This window comes from Macaca thibetana, chromosome 1 (assembly GCF_024542745.1).
Source record: "Macaca thibetana thibetana isolate TM-01 chromosome 1, ASM2454274v1, whole genome shotgun sequence".
Classification (NCBI taxonomy): domain Eukaryota; kingdom Metazoa; phylum Chordata; class Mammalia; order Primates; family Cercopithecidae; genus Macaca; species Macaca thibetana.
In genome coordinates, this window is record NC_065578.1 from 122685984 (window position 1) to 122706287 (window position 20304).

Here is a 20304-nt window from a genome sequence, read left to right on the forward strand (position 1 = left end):
ATGCATGTATGTATTTGGAATAAATTCTGCTTCTGAAAACACCTATCAACCAGACTGGAGTGCTGGAATCCTTGCCCAAAGAAGTTCTTAAATCTACCCTAATGTTCATTCCTGTTTTCTGTCCTTTTAGTTTTCTTAACGGAGACTTAAGAAAGGGATGATGGGCTGGGCACAGTGGCTCACGCCTGTAATCTCAGCACTTCGGGAGGCCGAGGTGGGTGGACCACGAGGTCAGGAGATCGAGACCACCCTGGCCAACATGGTGAAACCCTGTCTCCAAGAAAAATACAAAAATTAGCTGCGTGTGGTGGCGCACGCCTGTAGTCCCAGCTACTTGGCAAGCTGAGGCAGGAGAATCGCTTGAACCCGGGAGGCGGAGGTTGCAGTGAGCCGAGATTACACCATTGAACTCCAATGTGGGCGACAGAGTGAGATTCCATCTCAAAAAAAAAAAAAGGGATGATGGAGAAGAAATAAAGCAATAGATGGGTGGGACTCAGTAGACTGTAGGAAAGAGGGAATGGAGTGTTGAGAGAGAATGGCACAGAGCCAGAAATACCCAACAAGCAGTGCTTTTCAGTGTCAGATCAGCAGCATCAGTTTCACCAGAGGGATTGCTTGAAATGCAGATTATGGGACTCTAGAGCTTCGATATTGGAAATTGAGGTTGGAGCCCAGCAATCTATTTTCACAAGCCTTGCAGGTGATTGTGATGCCTGCTAGAGTTAGAACCACTGCCCTTTGCAGTACTCAAAGAGACTTCATGTGGAGGTTCGCACCATCACTGCCTCTACCCAGCAGGCACTCCTGATTATGTTACTCTTGACAGCTGGGGAAACTGACCACTGTGGGAAGACAGCTACTCTGCTTTTTCTCCTGCTGTTTTCTCCACCATTGGTTGACTGACAGCTATGCTGTTATTATAAGAGTTAGTGCCAGGCTGGGTACATGGCTGACACCTGTAATCCCAGCACTTTGGGAGGTCGAGGTGGGGGATCATGAGGTCAGAGGTTTTGAGACTAGCCTAGCCAATATAGTGAAACCCCGTCTCTACTAAAAATACAAAAAAATTAGCTGGGCATGGTGGCAGGCACCTGTAATCCCAGCTACCTGGAAGCTGAGGCAGGAGAATCACTTGAACCCAGGAGGCAAAGGTTGCAGTGAGCCAAGATTGTGCCACTGCACTCCAGCCTGGGCGACAGAGCAAGACTCAGTCTCAAAAAAGTTGGTGTTGGCCGGGCGCGGTGGCTCACGCCTGTAATCCCAGGACTTTGGGAGATTGAGGCGGGCGGATCACGAGGTCAGGAGATCGAGACCATCCTGGCTAACAGGTTGAAACCCCGTCTCAACTAAAAATACAAAAAGAAATTAGCTGGGTGTAGTGACTGGCACCTGTAGTCCCAGCTACTCGGGAGTCCGCCTCCTGGGTTCACACCACTTTCCTGCCTCAGGCGTGATCTGCCCGCTTCGGCCTCCCAAAGTACTGGGATTACAGGCGTGAGCCACCACCAATGGCCAATTCTGTCTTTTAAATATATTTTCTTCCTTTCACAATTGCCATACTCACTAATGAAGCAGGGACTTCAAAAAAAATATGCGGGAACTTCTGTGGTCCCTACCTCTTAGGGCTTGATCGCTTTTACTCCATTAGCAATAAGGCCAAGTGAATAGAGCATATTATTGGACCCTCCATAAAAATTGCTCCAAAATAGAACACCTTGGGCCAAGCGCGGTGGCTCACACCTGTAATTCCAGCACTTTGGGAGGCAGAGGTGGGTGGATTCCGAAGTCAGGAGATCGAGACCATCCTGGCTAATATGTTGAAACCCCGTCTCTACTAAAAATACAAAAAAAAAAAATTGGCCGGATATGGTGGCGGGCACCTGTAGTCCCAGCTACTCCGGAGGCTGAGGCAGGAGAATGGCGTGAACCCTGGAGGCGGAGCTTGCAGTGAGCGGAGATCGCGCCACTGCACTCCAGCCTGGGTGACAGAGCAAGACTCTGTCTCAGAAAAGAAATAAATTAATTAAATAAAATAAATCTGAATTTGGTCTTTAGCACATTTTAATGATATTGAGCCATAACATAGTGTCATCTACCACAGTGGTAAGGCATGTTTGTGATAACAGAACCGGGCCTGTTACTTGGCATTATTCCCCTGGGGCTAAAGTTGCTTCTGAGCTCCCTCCAAAATACTAAGAGGTGGCTGAGATTTGAAATTTTCTTAGTCTCTAAAAATTATCCCCCACTTGTTTTAATCTTCAGTCCTATTGCCCATGCTCCCCCAGAGCAGTGAACAATGATGGGTTTTAGCAGCTAGTCCGTTGAGAGGCCTCATAAATGCGATAGGTGGCTGGATAAAGTTCCGATCTGCTTATGCTGTGATGATAGGGAAAAAAACTTTCCACTCCTTGCTCTGGGAAGCTAGAAGATAACTTGCATGGTAGTTTAATGAGTAGGGGTTGCACTAATCCTTTAATCCCTGCATTGGTTTCAGAGGAGGAGTGGTTTGGTGTTTACCCAGTTACAGGATGACAGGTAAGTACCTCCTACCCTGAACTTGGGCACTTGTGAAATCTCTTACCTGTATAGTGAAGTGCCTCTGACAGGCCTGCTCCCATCATAGTTTAAGGATCTCGTAATCTAGTGCTCTGGAATCAGGTACCCCTTTAAAATTGGGACTCTGTTGAGTAATTTTGACATTGTACTTTCAAGTTTTCAGAATTGCACCCAGTACAAAATAAGAGTTTGTATGTTAAGTGAGAATGCTAAGGAATAATCACTCACTGTATACTAACGAGGTTAAGGAATAGTGTTTATATAGGTAACCGAAGGGAAAAGAAAATGTTGGAACTTCCACTATGTGTCAGCTACCTTACATATACAATTTTTACTTAGTCAAAAAAATCTGGATTCCATCATGATCTTGGTACCTTATTTAACATAAACCCTTGTTTCCCCTGTGAAATAAGGATAATGGGGCTGGGCGTGGTAGCTCACACCTGTAATCCCAGCACTCTGAGAGGCCGAGGCAAGCGGATCACAAGGTCATGAGATCGAGACCATCCTGGCTAACACAGTGAAACCCTGTTGCTACTAAAAATACAAAAAATTAGCTGAGCGTGGTGGCAGACACCTGTAGTCCCAGCTACTCAGGAGTCTGAGACAGGAGAACGGCTTGAACCCAGGAGGTGGAGGTTGCATTGAGCCGAGATCATGCCACTGCACTCCAGCCTGGGTGACAGAGCGAGACTCCGTCTGAAAAAAAAAATAATAATAATAAGGATAATGGTATCTATAGTTTTTGATTTGTTTTTATTTATTTATTTATTTTTATTTTTTTTTGAGACGGAGTTCCGCTCTTATTGCCCAGGCTGGAGTGCAATGGTGTGATCTCAGCTCACAGCAACCTCCGCCTCCTGGGTTCAAGTGATTCTCCTGCCTCAGCCTCCTGAGTAGCTGGGATTAACAGGCATGTGCCACCATGCCCGGCTAATTGTGTATTTTTGGTAGAGATGGGGTTTCTCGATGTTGGTTAGGCTGGTCTTGAACTCCCAACCTCAAGTGATCCACCTGCCTTGGCCTCCCAAAGTGCTGAGATTACAGTCATGAGCCACCTCACCAGGCCAGTATCTATAGGTTTTTTTTTTTTTTTTTTTTTTTTTTTTGAGACGGAGTCTCACGCTGTTGCCCAGGCTGGAGTGCAGTGGCGCGATCTCGGCTCACTGCAAGCTCCGCCTCCCGGGTTCCCGCCATTCTCCTGCCTCAGCCTCCTGAGTAGCTGGGACTACAGGCGCCCGCCACCGCGCCCGGCTAATTTTTTGTATTTTTAGTAGAGACGGGGTTTCACTGTGGTCTCGATCTCCTGACCTTGTGATCCGCCCGCCTCGGCCTCCCAAAGTGCTGGGATTACAGGCTTGAGCCACCGCGCCCGGCCTATAGGTTTTTTAATAAGCATGAAATAATGGAATGCATATCAAGTACTTAGCACAAGTCTGGCACACAGAACACAATGGATGTGAGCAATTAATCATAGTCCCCTAGTTGTGCCAGCCAGACACCTGATTTTTTTTTTTTTCTTTTTTTTTTAGACAGCATTTCACTCCCGTCACCCAGGCTGGAGTGTAATGGCTTGATCTTGGCTCACTGCAACCTCTGCCTCCCAGGCTCAAGTGATTCTCCTGCCTCAGCCTCCCAGGTAGCTGGGACTACAGTCGTACACCACTGGACCTGGCTTATTTTTGTATTTTTTGTAGAGATGGGGTTTCACCATGTTGCCCAGGCTGGTCTCAAACTCCTAGGTTCTAGTGATCTGCCTGCCTCGGCCTCCCAAAGTGCTGTGATTACAGGCGTGAGCCACGCCCAGCCTAGATACCTGATCCTTGATTCTTCCTCCCCATTCAGCCATGACTAGCATGTGTTTAATCCCTTCTGGCTGTCTCTATGATTAAATGCCACGACCCTACTCCCAGCTACCATCATGACTCTTCTGGATTACTACAACAGCTATTTGACTATCGGCTTACCTTAGTGTTGTCTGGCTTCAATCTATTCACACTTTGGCCAGTGATTGTTCTAAAATGCAACCCTGATCTTTTCACTTTCCTGCTTAAACTGGCCATTGGTTCCCATTGCTTTCAAAACAAAATCTAAACCACTTTAAACCACTTAGCATGGCATTTAAGACTCTTCATGATTGAACCCTGCTTTTCTCTCTACCCATTTTTCCCCTCAAATGCACATCTGGATCACAGCACATGCTGTTTTCTCTCCTCCCTAGTCCACCGGCTCTCAGTTGGAATTTTTTTTTTCTCTTTTTGAGATAGGATCTTACTCTGTTGGTTAGGTTGGAGTGCAGTACTATGATCATGGCTCACTGCAGCCTTGACCTCCTGGGCTCATGTGATTCTCCCACCTCAGCCTCCCCAAGTAGCTGGGACTATAGGCGCATGCCAACACACACAGCTAATTTTCATATTTTTTGTAGAGATGAGGTTTTGCTATTTTACCCAAGCTGGTCTTGAACTCCTGGGCTTAAGTGATCCACCCACCTCCGTCTCCCAAAGTGTTGAGATTACAGATGTGAGCCACCACACTTGACCCTGGAATGTTTTCTAACATGCCTTCCTTGATCCCTTTACCAACTTTGTATTATCTTTTTAATGTCTTAAGTTTAATGTCTTTATAAGTTTACTTCTATAATAACACAGCTTCTTTCTTTTTTCTTTTTTTTTTGAGATGGAGTCTTGCTCTGTTGCCGAGGCTGGAGATCTCAGCCCACTGCAGCCTCTGCCTCCCAGGTTCCAGCAGTTATTCTGCCTCAGCCTCCCAGGTAGCTGGGATTACAGGCATGTGCCCCCAGGCCCGGCTAATTTTTGTATTTTTAGTAGAGACAGGGTTTTACCATGTTGACCAGACTGGTCTCAAACTCCTAACCTCAGGTGATCCTCGCACCTCAGCCTCCCAAAGTGCTGGGATTACAGGCATGAGCCACCATGCCTGGCCTTTTTTACCACTGTATTCCCAGTGCCTTGTATAATGCCCAACATTTAAATGCTCAGTAAATATCTATTGAAGGAATCTATGACAACAGATATGATCTACTGAGTCTTAGTATGTGCCAGGCCCTGTCCTAAATATGTTTTGTTTTATTGTGATAAAATATACATACACGAAATTTCCATTTTAATAATTTTAAGTATGCAATTCAGTATCATTAAGTAAATATTGTATAATTATCACCACTGTTTCCAAAACTTTTCATCACCCAAAACAGGAACTCTATACCCATTAGGCGTTAACTCCCCACTCACCTCTCTCCAGCCCCTGATGGCCTCTATTCTACTTTCTGTCTCTATTTGGCTATTCTGGTTACTTCATGAAAGTGGAATCATACAATATTTGCCCTTTTTGTCTAGCTTATTTCACTTAGCATATGATGTTCAAGGTTCATCTGTGTTGTAGCATGTATCAGTACTTCATTTGTTTTTATGGCTGAATAATATTCCATGTATGTATATGCCATATTTTGTTTATCTACTCATCTGTTGATGGACACTTGGGTTGTGTCCATCATTTGGCTATTGTGAATAATGCTACTATTAACACAGGGGTACAGATATCTCTTTGAGACCTTGTTTGCATTTCTTTGGGGTATATACCCAGAGGTAGAATGGCTGGGTCATCTGAAAATTCTAGTTTTAATTTTTTGAGGAACTACTATACTGTTTTACATAGCAGCTGTGCCATTTTATATTACTACCAATAGGGCACAAGGGTTCCAACTTGTTTCCTTCCTTCCTTCCTCCCTCTGGATCTTTCCTCCTTCCTTTTCTGTCACCCAGGCTGGAGTGTGGTGGCATGATCACAGTTCACTGCCACCTTGATCTCTCAGGCTCAAGCTATACACCCGCCTCGGCCTCCCAAAGTGCTGGGATTATAAGCATGAGCCACTGCACCTGACCTCTTTTATTTTATTTTATTTTTATTTTTATAGTAGCCATCCTACTGGATGTGAAGTGGTATTTCCTTGTGGTTTTACTTTGCATTTCCCTAATAACTCAGGCTGTGGAGCATCTTTCCATGTGCTTATTTTCCATTTTTTGTCTTCTTTGAATATACATATATTCAAGTGTTTTGCCTGTTTTTGAATTAGGCTGTTTTGACCAGGCACGATGGCTCACCCCTGTAATCCCAGCAGTTTGGGAGGCTGAGGCCGGCAGATCACTTGAGGCCAGGAGTTCGAGACCAGCCTGGCCAACATGGCAAAACTCTGTCTCTACTAAATATACAGAAATTAGCCAGGCCTGGTGGCATGTGCCTGTAATTTCAGCTACTCGGGAGGCTGAGGCAGGAGAATTGCTTGAACCTGGGAGGCAGAGGTTACAGTGAGCCAAGATTGTGCTACTGCACTCCAGCCTGGGTGACTGAGCAGACTCTGTCTCAAAAAAAAAAAAAAAAAAAAAAAAAAAAAATTAGGCTGTTTCATTGTTGAGTTGTAAGTGTTCTTAATATATTCTGGATATTAATCTCTTGCAAATATTCTCTCACATTCTGTGGGCTGCCTTTTCATTCTGTTGATAGTGTCATTTAATGCACAAAACTTTAAATTTTGATGAAGTCCAATTCATCTGTTTTTCCTTTGTTTGACTGCATGTTTGGCATCACATCCAAGAAATTATCACCAAATCCAATGTCATAAAGATACTCTCTTGTTCTCCTGTATTTTCCTCTAAGAGTTTAACAGTTATTGCTCTTTAGTTTTAGGTGTTTTTTGAGACAAGAGTCTCACCCTAGGCCGGGCGCAGTGGCTCACATCTGTAATCCCAGCAGTTTGGGAGGCCAAGGCAGGCGGATCCCTTGAGGCCAGGAGTTGCAGACCAGCCTGACCAACATGGCGAAACCCGTCTCTACTAAAAATACACAAATTAGCCGGGCATGATGGCAGGCGCCTGTAATTCCAGCTACTCGGGAGGCTGAGGCATGAGAATTGCTTGAAACTGGGAGGCAGAGGTTGCAGTGAGCCAAGATCGCACCAGTGCATTCCAGCCTGGGGCATACAGCGATACTGTGTCTCCAAAAAAAAAAAAAAAAAAAAAGAATCTCACTTTGTGGCCCAGACTGGAGTGCAGTGGGACGATCTTGAGTCACTGCAACCTCTGCCTCCCAGGTTCAAGAGATTCTAGTGCCTCAGCCTCCTGAGTAGCTGGGATTACAGGCATGCACCACCATGCCCAACTAATTTTTGTATTTTTAGTAGAGATGGGATTTCACCATGTTGGGCAGACCGGTCTAGAGCTCCTGGCCCCAAGTGATCTATCTGCCTCAGCCTCCCAAAGTGCTGGGTTACAGATGCGAGCCACTGCACCCACCCCTACATTTATTTATTTATTTATTTGAGATAAAATCTCCCTCTGTCATCCAGGCTGGAGTGCAGTCGCATGGGATTATTGATGTGAGCCACTGCACCTAGCCCTACTTTTATGTATGCATTTATTTATTTGAGACAGGGTCTCCCTCTGTCATCCAGGCTGGAGTGCAGTTGCGTGATCCCAGCTCACTGCAACCTCTGCCTCCTGAGTTCAAGTGATTCTCCTGCCTCAGTTTCCCAAGTTGTTGGGACTACATGAGTGTGCCACCACACCTGGTGAATTTTTCTGTTTTCAGTAGAGACGGGAATTGATTCATCATGTTGACCAGGCTGGTCTTAAACTCCTGACCTGACCTCAAGTCATCTTCCAGCCTCAGTCTCCCAAAATGCTGAAATTATAGGGGTGAGCCACTGTGCCTAACCCCTAGTTTTTGTATATTTCTTTTTTTTTTTTTTTTTTTTTGAGACGGAGTCTTGCTCTGTTGCCCAGGCTGGAGTGCAGTGGCGTGATCTCGGCTCACTGCAAGCTCCACCTCCCGGGTTCACACCATTCTCCTGCCTCAGCCTCCTGAGTAGCTGGGACTACAGGCACCCACCACCGCGCCTGGCTAATTTTTTGTATTTTTAGTAGAGACAGGGTTTCACCATGTTAGCCAGGATGGTCTCGATCTCCTGACCTTGTGATCCGCCCGCCTCGGCCTCCCAAAGTGCTAGAATCACAGGCGTGAGCCACTGCGCCCGGCTGTATATTTCTTATATTCAGGTCTTAGATCCATTTTGAATTCATTTTTATATATGGTATGAGGTAGGGGGTCCAACTTAACTCTTATGTATATGGATATCTGCTTTTCCCAGCATCATTTGTTAAACAGACTGTCCTTTTCCCATTGAATAGTCTTGGCACCTTTGTCAAAAATCAGCTGACCATGGCCAGTCGCAGGGGCTCATGCCTGTAATCCCAGCACTTTGGGAGGCTGAGGCGGGCAGATCACGATGTTAGGAGTTCAAGACCAGCCTGGCCAATATGGTGAAACCCCTAATAAAAATGCAAAAAAAAAAAAAAAAAAATTAGCCGGGCGTGGTGCCATGTGCCTGTAGTTCCAGCTGAGGCAGGAGAATTGGCTGAACCCAGGAGGCGGAGGTTGCAGTGAGCCAAGATTGTGCCACTGCACTCCAGCCTGGGCAACAGAGGGAGACTCCGTTTGGAAAAAAAAAAAAAAAAAAAAAGGGCCGGGCACAGTGGCTCATGCCTGTAATCCCAGCACTTTGGGAGGCTGAGGCAGGTGGATCACCTGAGGTCGAGAGTTCCAGACCAGCCTGACCAACATGGTGAAACCCCATCTCTACTAAAAATACAAAATGAGGCCAGGCGCGGTGGCTCACGCGTGTAATCCCAGTGCTTTGGGAGGCCGAGGCGGGCAGATCACGAGGTCAGGAGATCGAGACCATCCTGGCTAACACGGTGAAACCCCGTCTCTACTAAAACTACAAGAAATTAGCCCAGTGTGGTGGCGCGCGCCTGTAGTTCCAGCTACTCGGGAGGCTGAGGCAGGAGAATCGCTTGAACCCAGGAGGTGGAGATTACAGGGAATTGAGATTGTGCCATTGCAATCCAGCCTGGGCGACAGAGCAAGACTCCGTCTCAAAAAGAAGAAGAAGAAGAAGAAAAAAATACAAAACGAGCCTGGCTTGATGGCGCTTGCCTGTAATCTCAGCTACTCCAGAGGCTGAGGCAGGAGAATTGCTTGAACCTGGGAGGCGGAGGTTGCGGTGAGCCAAGATTGCGCCATTGTACTCCAGCCTGGCCAACAAGAGCGAAACGCCATTTCAAGAAAAGAAAAAAAAAAAAAAAAAAAAATCAGCTGACCACATATTTGAGTGTTTATTCTGGGCTCTCTATTCTCCTTTTTTTTTTTTTTTTTTTTTTGAGACGGAGTCTCGCTCTGTCGCCAGACTGGAATGCAGTGGCGCAATCTTGGCTCGCTGCAACCTCCACCTCCTGCGTTCAAGCGATTCTTCTGCCTCAGCCTCCCCAGGAGCTGGGACTACAGGCACCTGCCACCACGCCCAGCTAATTTTTGTATTTTTAGGAGAGACGGGGTTTCACCATGTTGGCCAGCATGGTCTCGATCTCTTGGCCTTGTGATCCACCCGCCTCGGCCTCCCGAAATGCTGGGATTACAGGCTTGAGCCACTCCGCCCAACCCTCCATTCTCTTTGGTTGGTTTATGTGCCTGTTCTTATGCCAGTACCACACTAACTGTGTCTTACACATTACATTTAATCCTCACGATACCTTTTTGAAGTAGAGATTCTTATTCTATAATTGAGGAAACAATCTCAGAAAAAATTACGTGAAGGAAACACAGCTAGTAACTGGAAGGCTACAGTTTAAATGTATCCAATTCTAAAAATTGGAAATAAAATCAGTTTTGTTTTGTTGAAACGGAGTCTCCCTCTGTTGCCCAGGCTGCAGTGCAGTGTTGTGATCTTGGCTCACTGCAACCTCCACCTCCAGAGTTCAAGCAACTCTCTTGCCTAGGCCTCCTGAGTAGCTGGGATTACAGGTGCCCACTGCCACTCCCAGCTAATTTTTGCATTTTTTTAGGAGAGATAGATTTTCACCATGTTGGGCAGACTGGTCTCAAACTCCTGACCTCAAGTGATCCACCTGCCTCGACCTCCCAAAGTGTTGGGATTACAGGCGTAAGCCACCACACCTGGCCTAAAATCAGTTTCTAGAAACACATTTCTCCATAGGGAATTGAACTCAGACTGTTAGAAGCACTAAAACAAAATAAATTTACAACAACCCTGCAACGTTGAAACTCATTAACCCATTCAACAAACTTTTTTGAGTGAATATTTTGTGAGACATTGGTGTTAGAAGCTGTAAGTGGAGAAACTGATTTGTGAATAAGTTGAGCAGCAAGTTGAAGCTCCCCCAACTGGTTCCTTCAGAGCCAGGCTTTATCCTTTTAGGTCATGCTGCCCCATCAGGGATGGTGGGGCTTGGTATGTACATTGTATCTTTAGATACAAAAATCTCCTACTATCTGGGGAATTTTTGAATAACCTCCCTGAAGAACAACTGCATCTTCTAGTGAGCCTACCACCAAGAAGACATTTTGGAATTTTAGTTTGGATAGTTTAAAATATAAAAATAATGGAATTTTTTCCATTTCTCACATAAAGAAATTGTGTCATAATACTGGACATCCTTTTTCCAAACTATCTTTGCCCACACACGTTGTTATGATTTAAAGGGTCAGTAGGGGCCAGGCGTGCTGGTTCAAGCCTGAAATCCCAGCACTTTGGGAGGCCGAGGTGGGCGGATCACGAGGTCAAAAAATCGAGACCATCCTGGCCAACATGGTGAAACCTCGTCTCTACTAAAAATACAAAAGCTAGCTGGGCGTGGTGGTGCGCGCCTGTAGTCCCACCTACTTGGGAGGCGGAAGTTTTAGTGAGCCGGGATAGCGCCAGTGCACTCCAGCCTGACGACAGAGTGAGGCTCCGTCTCAAAAAATAAAAAAAAAAAAAAAAAAAAGAAGAAGGAAGGGTCAGTAGGTTAGAGCCTCATTTTGGAGAAAAGGAAATATATAGACCTATTGATAGAATGGAGAAAGCAATACTGGTAGGTCTCACTTGTCATTTATTGAGCCCAAAGTGCTGGGATTACAGGCGTGAGCCACGGCGCCCGGCCTGACACCACTGTTAAACTAGGGAGAAAGGTTAAGGATGGGTGGCTAATTCTAGTGAACACGACTGTGAAAGGGTTTACTTTCCACCAGAAAGACTGTGTTTGAACACAAACGCAGAAGCCTCGCTCTTCATTCTATCCGAAGTTTACCTTTGCGCACTTATTCTCCATATGAAGAAAACTGCAAGTAGCCCAATTTCCGCTTCAGGAAGTTAAAAACATTAACTTGGCAGAAATCTAGTTAATAGGTTTAGCCCGGGAAATAGAAAGCAAGAAACTTGCTCAGGGAAACTTTTCGGTTCTACGACGCATGCGTTCAGCCTCCAAGAAAGTGGCAAATACGGCTGCGCGAATTGCCGGCCCAGCCCTCCTTGGTCACGTGTTGGGAGACAGCGGCGTGGCGGCGGCCGTGGCGGTAGCGACGGCAGGCCGTAGGGCGGTCAGAAGGTTTCCGGTTCCGGTGTAACGTTCGGGCTCCGTCTCAGGGGCTGAAGTTTGTGAGGTGAGTAGTGGCCCCGGGCCCAGAGAGGGTAACTCCAGTCCGCGCGACTGTGGCCGGGGGCTTAGTCCAAGGGGAGGATCGAAGCGGGAGGGTTCAGCGGGAAGGAGTGTGAAAGGAGTACCTGGTTTGGTGGAAGAAGAGATTGGAATGAGATTGTTGAGAGGAAAAGGGCGGGGGCGGGAAGCAGACCGGGTGGGGAGACCAGCTCTGAGGTGAGGAGTTTGGGTAGAACAAGGTAGAGTAAGAGACTGGTTGGAGTGACGGAGAGTAAAAAGAGAAGATTTGGGGCTGCAGAGGGAAACTCAGGTTCTAGCAAACAAGAGCACGGAGTAAGGAATTCCTTCAGAAGACTGGATTTGGATTCTGCTGCCTGCTTATTGAGAGATCATTGTACCTCGCTCTCCTTCCGCACCCCCATTCCCCCTGCACCTCACAGTTATTGTTGAGCATTTGATTAGTGACAAAGCTAATTGCCGTTTGAAACTTTTCTGTCCATGGCTGTTTAGTTTGCACATCATCTTATGGAAGTAACAGTGGCACCTCATTTATTGCTTTGGGCTTTCAAATTGCTTATACTTTGTAGCCTATCATTCAATTCTAGTGGAATATGAGACCCGTTAAGGTGAGGACTCTTGTTAGTTTTGCTCACTGTTTTGTGTATCCACTGCACTTAGTACATTGCTTGACACTTGGTAGTTAATAAATATTTATTGAATGAATTAAGATGTAAATATGGCAGTCCTCATTTTGTAAGATGAGTAAACTGTGGCTCCAAATAATTAATTAACTTGCCTAAGGGCCTGTAAATGGTGGAACTCAGTGTCCTAACTGTTCTGTGTGAACTCTTGTTTTCACTTTCTAAGTCGTCTGGATATGCTGCTTTTGTGCAATACGTGTGTAATATGTAGAAATTGGTAGGCTGTATGTCTACTCATTATGGGGTAATAGAGTCACCATAGAATTACTCACGTAACTTGTCACTGAGGCAGAAAATCTTTCAGTCTTAGTTTCATCACTTCAGTCTGCTAGCTTCCTTTGGATATACCAAAAGTGGGTCTACTATTTGGCAGCAAGTCTTTTTTTTTTTTTTTTTTTTTTTGAGACGGAGTTTGGCTCTGTCGCCCAGGCTGGAGTACAGTGGTGTGATCTTGGCTCACTGCAAGCTCCACCTCCCAGGTTCACTCCATTCTCCTGCCTCAGCCTCCCGAGTAGCTGGAACTACAGGCGCCTACCACCACGCCTGGCTAATTTTTTGTATTTTTAGTAGAGACATGGTTTCACCGTGTTAGCCAGGATGGTCTCGATCTCCTGACCTTGTGATCCGCCCACCTCGGCCTCCTGAAGTGCTGGGATTACAGGCGTGAGCCACCATGCCTGGCCAGCAGCAAGTCTTGTAGACTCTAGTATAGAAGCTAAACCTACCAAGAATGTAGAAGTTAATCAGACTGGATTTTTTTGGAGAAAAGATGTCTTAAAACATCTTGAAAAACTGATTCCCAGATCTCTGATAAGTGGCACTGCTGGGAATAGCTGAGCTTAGAAATTGAGGTCAGTGCAATTTATTGACTCTCATTTAGGCACTTTTTTTTCCCCCGAGGCGGAGTCTTGCTCTGTCGCCCAGGCTGGAGTGCAGTGGCGCGATCTCGGCTCACTGCAACCTCCGCCTTCCAGGTTCAAGGGATTCTCCTGTCTCAGCCTCCGGAGTAGCTGGGATTACAGGTGCAGGTCACCACGCCCAGCTAATATTTGTGTTTTTAATAGAGATGGGGTTTCACCATGTTGGCCAGGCTGGTCTCGAACTCCTGACGTCAGGTAATCCACCCGCCTCAGCCTCCCAAAGTGCTGGGATTACAGGCGTGAGCCACTGCACCTGGCTTTCTTTTTTTTTTTTTTTTTTGGCGATACAGTTTAACTCTGTCGCCCAGGCTGGAATGCAGTGGCGTGATTTTGGCTCACCGCAACCTCCGCCTCCTAGGTTCAAGCGATTTTTCTGCCTCTGCCTCATGAGTAGCTGGGATTACAGGTGCCCACCACCTCGCCTGTCTAATTTTTGTATTTTTAGTAGAGACGGGTGCAGTGGGTCATGCCTGTAATCCCAGCACTTTGGGAGGCCAAGGTGCGCAGATCACTTTAGGTAAGGAGTTACCTGGCTGATACGGTGAAACCGTGTCTTTACTAAAACTGCAAAATTGGCCAGGCGTGGTGGTGCATGCCTGTAGTCCCAGCTACTTGGGAGGCTGAGGCAGGAGAATTGCTTCAACTCAGGAGATGGAGGTTGCAGTGAACCAAGGTTACGCCACTGCACTCCAGCCTTGGCGACAGAGTGAGACTCTGTCTCAAAAGAAAAATGAGCGTATTCTTTTCTGAGCTGAAGGATCATCAAGTCAGCTGATGGAGACCCTGTAGATTGAACATGATAATTATCTGTATGCAGAATTCCCACTGGGATGAATATGACCACAGAAAAATGTGAGAGAACATTCTTAAGGATCATGAGATTTAATTTAATATCCAGGATGACTGACCTGGATAAACCTGTTTTACTTGCATATCTTAAAAGAAGGGAATCCTACATAAGTCAGGGTTGGATTAGGGAATGCCTGCCTGGAAGTAGGAAGAATGGAGAAGCTGGCCTCTGGATGGGCTTTTTTAGTTTTGTTCTAGTGTTGCTAGGTTTGCAAGTCCTTGTTGATATGACAGGATCAAGAAAGAAGCTAGAATTAATCTCTCAGACGTAGCTTATTTACAGAGTTTATTTATTCCACAGATTTCATTGATCAACTTAAGAGTTAAAAATCAAATGGCATCTCTTTCTGCTTTGAGATAAGGTTCTTGGGGAAAATACTTGCCTTCAAATGAGTTGGAAGAACTTGTCTAGGGATTGAGAATAGGGGTGGGGAATGCATTCCTGATGCACTAACCATTTCCCTGGATCACTTTAGTCTTCTTTTTTTTTTTTTTTTTTTTTTTTTTTTGAGCCAGAGTCTCACTGTCACCCAGGCTGGAGTGCAGTGGTGTGATTTTGGCTCATTGCAAGCTCCACCTCCCTGGTTATTCCCCTGCCTAAGCCTCCGGAGTAGCTGGGATTACAGGCTCATGCTACCACGCCCAGCTAATTTTTTTGTATTTTTAGTAGAGACAGGATTTCACTCTGTTGGCCAGACTGGTCTCTGACTCCTGACCTCAAGCAGTCCACCCACCTTGGCCTCTCAAAGTGCTGGGATTACAGGCATGAGCCACTGCACCCAACCCACTTTAGTTTTTTCTTATTCTCTAACTTGTCTCTTTTTTTTTTTAGGTGTAGTATTGAGTCCAGTTTGAGCTATTGTTCTCTTTTCCTGCAAAATGGCACTGTCTAAGAGGGAGCTGGATGAGCTGAAACCATGGATAGAGAAGACAGTGAAGAGGGTCCTGGGTTTCTCAGAGCCTACAGTGGTCACAGCAGCATTGAACTGTGTGGGGAAGGGCATGGACAAGAAGAAGGCAGCCGGTATGTACCTTTCTGCAGCTTTTGTCTTAACATATAGGGTGACCCCAAACACTGAACTTCCCTAAAATTCTCTCTGTTGGGAACATCTAAAAAAAGGGCAGGCCATATTTTGTTTTCATCTGTATTATAATGAAAATAGGCTAAATCATAATTTGCTTTTTCTCTTATTGTTTATTTTTTATGTTATTTATGATAGATTTTAAATCTTTGGCTACTATACCGAGTCACCTAAGTTAGATTTACTTGGGAAGTATGCTTAAGTCAGATAGGCATATTCAGATTCAGATTGACATCTCAACATATAAAAGTCTTTATGAAATACATAAAAAAGCTTGAAGGAGGTAGATTTTGTTAATGGTAGTCTCCTACAACTTGCTATTTGGGAAAGGTTAGGGTGGTTATTCATCTTAAACTTGATGTTCAACGTAAACAGGTTGCTCTGACTGTACGACTTCCCACTCCAAAAAATTATAACTATTTTCACCTCATAGGGCAAGGTCATTCAATGTAAGAGAGATGGGAATCGTAGAAAAAAACTTAAAATTTGTTTCACTCCTGGGAATAAAATTCCAGTGTTGGTACCTGTTATAGGCCTAGTATTAGACTATGTAGTCTTACCTTTCCAATCCTACCACTGCCTTTCTTCCTGTCAGATCATCTGAAACCTTTTCTTGATGATTCTACTCTCCGATTTGTGGACAAACTCTTCGAGGCTGTGGAGGAAGGCCGAAGCTCTAGGCATTCCAAGTCTAGCAGTGACAGGAGCAGAAAACGAGAGCTAAAGGTAGGTTACAATTTACTGTCTAATGAGCTCAGGACTGTTTTGAATGGTAACAGAGTTGCTGAGCTTACCAGTTCACACGTTGATATCCTCTATTTAGAGCAGCAAATGTTCAAGAGAGGTACTTAGACATTAAAGTAGGAGAGGTGAATTTGTGTCATCACCATCTAAACTACCTAAGTTCATGGGTTTAAATATCCAAATAAATAATTGGTAGCTTTGTCTTTTTTTAGATAACAGGAGTTTTGGTTCTCATGTTTCTCCATATTTCCTTTTTTTCCTTCTTACCTATAAACTGATTGCTCTAAGATTTTATGTTTGATTTATTTGAGGCCTAATAAGTTGTTTTAGAATGTGACTCCACTGGTACCTGAGCTGTAGACCTCCTTGTTGCCTCTTTGTAGAGGTTTCTCTGCAATGCACTTGTAGATAGGATACCAAAAAAGTAACTATTATTTATTATATTCTTGAGAGCTTACCATTTGCTCTATGGCATATTGCTGGTCCTCTGGTGCCAGAAGTGAAACACTTGGAGGAGTTGTCAGTACCCCCTTAACTACTACACTTTTTATTCTGTAGTTGCTGACTGATCCTGGCCTTTTTCAATATTAGCAGTATCAAGTAGTCTGTCTTTCTACTCATTTCCCAGTATCTCTCTTTAGAAAAAAAAAATTCTGCGACTCCTATCAAACCTTCCGAAGTTCTTTTGATACCTTGGCTATCCCATTGCCTTTCCTGAGGGAAAAGAGTGAATATAATGTCTGCTTGGTTCCCTGGCCAGGCTATGGAACTAAAAAAAACCAGAGAGATTTGTGCCCTTTGTGTTTAGAGCATTGTAGGGTGATCAGAGAAGGAGAGATAGTGCTGGCCTTAAAACAGTTTGTAATTTGCCAGGCACTATGGCATGTGCCTGTAATCCCAGCTACTTGGGAAGCTGAGGCAAGAGGATCTCTTGAGCCGAGGAGTTGCAATTTAGAAGAGGCAGGAGTATCACAAAATATATATTTACGTATTATAAAATCTAAGTAGCAGTTTCATGTAAATTTTAGGGTTGGCTATAGAATTTCAGACTTATGTTGAATTTTGTTATATTTAAGGGGGAATGATTGAGCCACAGTATACACAGATCTGTACAGTGAAGATTATGTCACGATAGGGCATACTGCTTTGCTTTTTTTTTTTTTTTTTTTTTTTTTTTGAGACGGAGTCTCGCTCTGTCACCCAGGCTGGAGTGCAGTGGCCGGATCTCAGCTCACTGCAAGCTCCGCCTCCCGGGTTCACGCCATTCTCCTGCCTCAGCCTCCCGAGTAGCTGGGACTACAGGCGCCTGCCACCTCGCCCGGCTAAGTTTTTGTATTTTTAGTAGAGACGGGGTTTCACTGTGTTACCCAGGATGGTCTCGATCTCCTGACCTCGTGATCTGCCCGTCTCGGCCTCCCAAAGTGCTGGGATTACAGGCTTGAGCCACCGCGCCCGGCCTTTTTTTTTTTTTTTTTTTTTTTTTTTGAGGCTGAGTCTCACTCTGTTGCCCAGGCTGGAGTGCAGTAGCCCAATCTCGGCTCACTGCAACCTCCACCTTCCAGGTTCAAGTGATTCTCCTGCCTCAGCCTCCTGAGTAGCTGGGATTACAGGCACATGCCACCATGCCCGGTTAATTTTTGTATTTTTAGTAGAGACGGGGTTTCACCATGTTGATCAGGTTGACCTCGAACTCCTGACCTCATGATCCGCCCGCCTCGGCCTCCCAAAGTGCTGCAATTACAGACATGAGCCACTGCATCTGACCAGTAGGGCATACTTCTGTATGAGTGCTGAGGGCATGCTGTGAATGAAGTGACTACATTGGGTGGGATTAATAAAAATTGCTTCTTGAAGGAGGTGTCTAGATAGCTTTGGGATACGGGTCCCATTTTTGGTCCATTCAAGTCCCCACCCCACACAATATATTATGGGAGAGTCCTTTTTCTTGAACTGTAGGAGTTCCAGGAAGCGCTCGCCCCTGGCCGAGGATATGTCCTTGCAAAACACGAGCCCTCCTAGTGAAGAGGGGATGTCACCCAAAGCCTACCACCGGTGTGTACATTTGCTTTTTCCCATTGTCCCTTCCAGTTGGCCACTCTCGGTCCTGTTAAATTCACCTTGCAAATTAGTCATCATATTTGAGTTTCCATTGTTTGATGAAAACAAAGTGTTAATGGGGATTACTGAAGAAGAAAGAGAAAGCCCGTGTCCTGGAAGAGCTTAGACTTAGTTGGGAAAATTATACTAACATTGAAATACTTAACACTTGGCAAACAGAATATCAACAGTGTAATTTAACCTAATGTGAACCAAGCTCTTACATGATAAGAGAATGTGAAACAAAAAGTTTAATCAGAGTGGGTTAAGGTTGTAATGAGGAAAACTTCTTGGAGGAGGTGAGTTTTAGGCAGGATTTGGAACAGGGGTTGTGGAAAAGTTGAGAGAAATCATAAATGTGGGCAGTAGCATTTGCAAAGACCTTAAGATGGGAACATTTATAAGAACATAGGAATGAAATTTGTTTGACTGGATTAGGAGAATGTTGAAGTTGGGTGAGATGGTCCACTTGATGGAGAGTCTAGTAGACCCTGCTTCTGGCAGGTGGCTATTTGCAAGGTTATATCATATTCCCCTGGGAATAGCCAGAAACTGCTGGTAGGGGCTAGGATAATTCTTCTCTTCTCCCCACGGGGAAGGATACAGCTTTTCTTTCATCTTGGGTTCCCTTAGGAGGTGTTTGGTGATGACTCTGAGATCTCTAAAGAATCATCAGGAGTAAAGAAGCGACGAATACCCCGTTTTGAGGAGGTGGAAGAAGAGCCAGAGGTGATCCCTGGGCCTCCATCAGAGAGCCCTGGCATGCTGACTAAGCTCCAGGTTAGTAATTAGGGACTGGAAGCAAAGTGGTTTTGTGAGTTGAAGAAGCAAAAGGTGCATGGGTCTGTATTTATTGTGATTTTTTTTTTTTTTTTTCCGAGATGGAGTTTTGCTGTTATCACCCGGGCTGGAGTGCAGTGGTGCGATCTCAGCTCACTGCAACCTCTGCCTCCCGGGTTTAAGCGATTGTCCTGTCTCAGCTTCCCAAGTAGCTGGGATTACAGGTACCCGCCACCAAGCCCGGCTAATTTTTGTATTTTTAGTAGAGACGGGGTTTCACCATCTTGGCCAGGCTGGTCTTGAACTCATGATCTCAGGTCATGCGCTCGCCTCGGCCTCTCAAAGTGCTAGGTTTACAGGAGTGAGCCACCGTGCCTGACTTATTTTTTGTATTTCTTTTAGTAGAGACGGGGTTTCACCATGTTGGGTAGGCTGGTTTCGAACTTCTGACCTTAGGTCATCTGCCCACCTCGGCCTCCCAGGTGCTGGGATTACAGGCGGGAGCCAGCGTGCCTCACCTTATTGTGATCTTGATTTAAATTAATGTTTAGCATTTGGGGAAGGAAGTTTTTTTTTTTTTTTTTTTTTTAAGATGGAGTTTCACTCTGTTGCCCATGCTGGAGTATAGTGGTGTGATCTCAGCTCACGGCAACCTCCACCTCCCAGGTTTAAGTGATTCTCCTGCCTCAGCCTCCGGAGTAGCTGGGACTACGTGCGCACACCACTACGCCTGGCTAATTTTTGTATTTTTAGTAAAAGCAGTGTTTTGCCATGTTGGCCAGGCTGGTCTGGAACTCCTGGCCTCAAGTGATCTGCCACCTTAGCCACCCAAACGGCTGGGATTACAGGTGTGAGCCACTGCGCCAGGCCAGCATTTGGGAAAATTTTATTTCTTGCTTTATGTTTTAGCATTCTTTTATTTGACCAGGAGTATTCCAGGTAAGGGTATTGAAATTGCCATTTACTGTGGCCAGCAAGGTGTGTTATGTACATTATTTGCCTAATTACCTACGTCACTGAGTCATTGAGAAAATTAAATGAAATGATCAGAGCTCATCTT

The 20304-nt window shown here is 45.3% G+C and overlaps 1 protein-coding gene across 3 annotated transcripts in view; it reads left to right on the top strand.

Moving 5' to 3' along the window:
* Positions 1 to 11939: 11939 nt before the first annotated feature.
* PRPF3 (pre-mRNA processing factor 3) overlaps positions 11940 to 20304 on the top strand; it is a 33319-nt gene continuing 24954 nt past the window's right edge. For 2 of the 3 annotated variants that reach the window (XM_050749993.1, XM_050749997.1), the window contains exons 1-4: positions 11940 to 12075; positions 15374 to 15565; positions 16219 to 16349; positions 19098 to 19244. In XM_050749993.1, the coding sequence (XP_050605950.1) occupies positions 15421 to 15565; positions 16219 to 16349; positions 19098 to 19244 (423 nt within the window). In that variant the 5' untranslated portion in view covers positions 11940 to 12075; positions 15374 to 15420. Of the gene's footprint in view, positions 12076 to 15373; positions 15566 to 16218; positions 16350 to 18323; positions 18420 to 19097; positions 19245 to 20304 lie in introns of those variants that run through there. The other variant, XM_050750002.1, reaches the window with a different exon arrangement.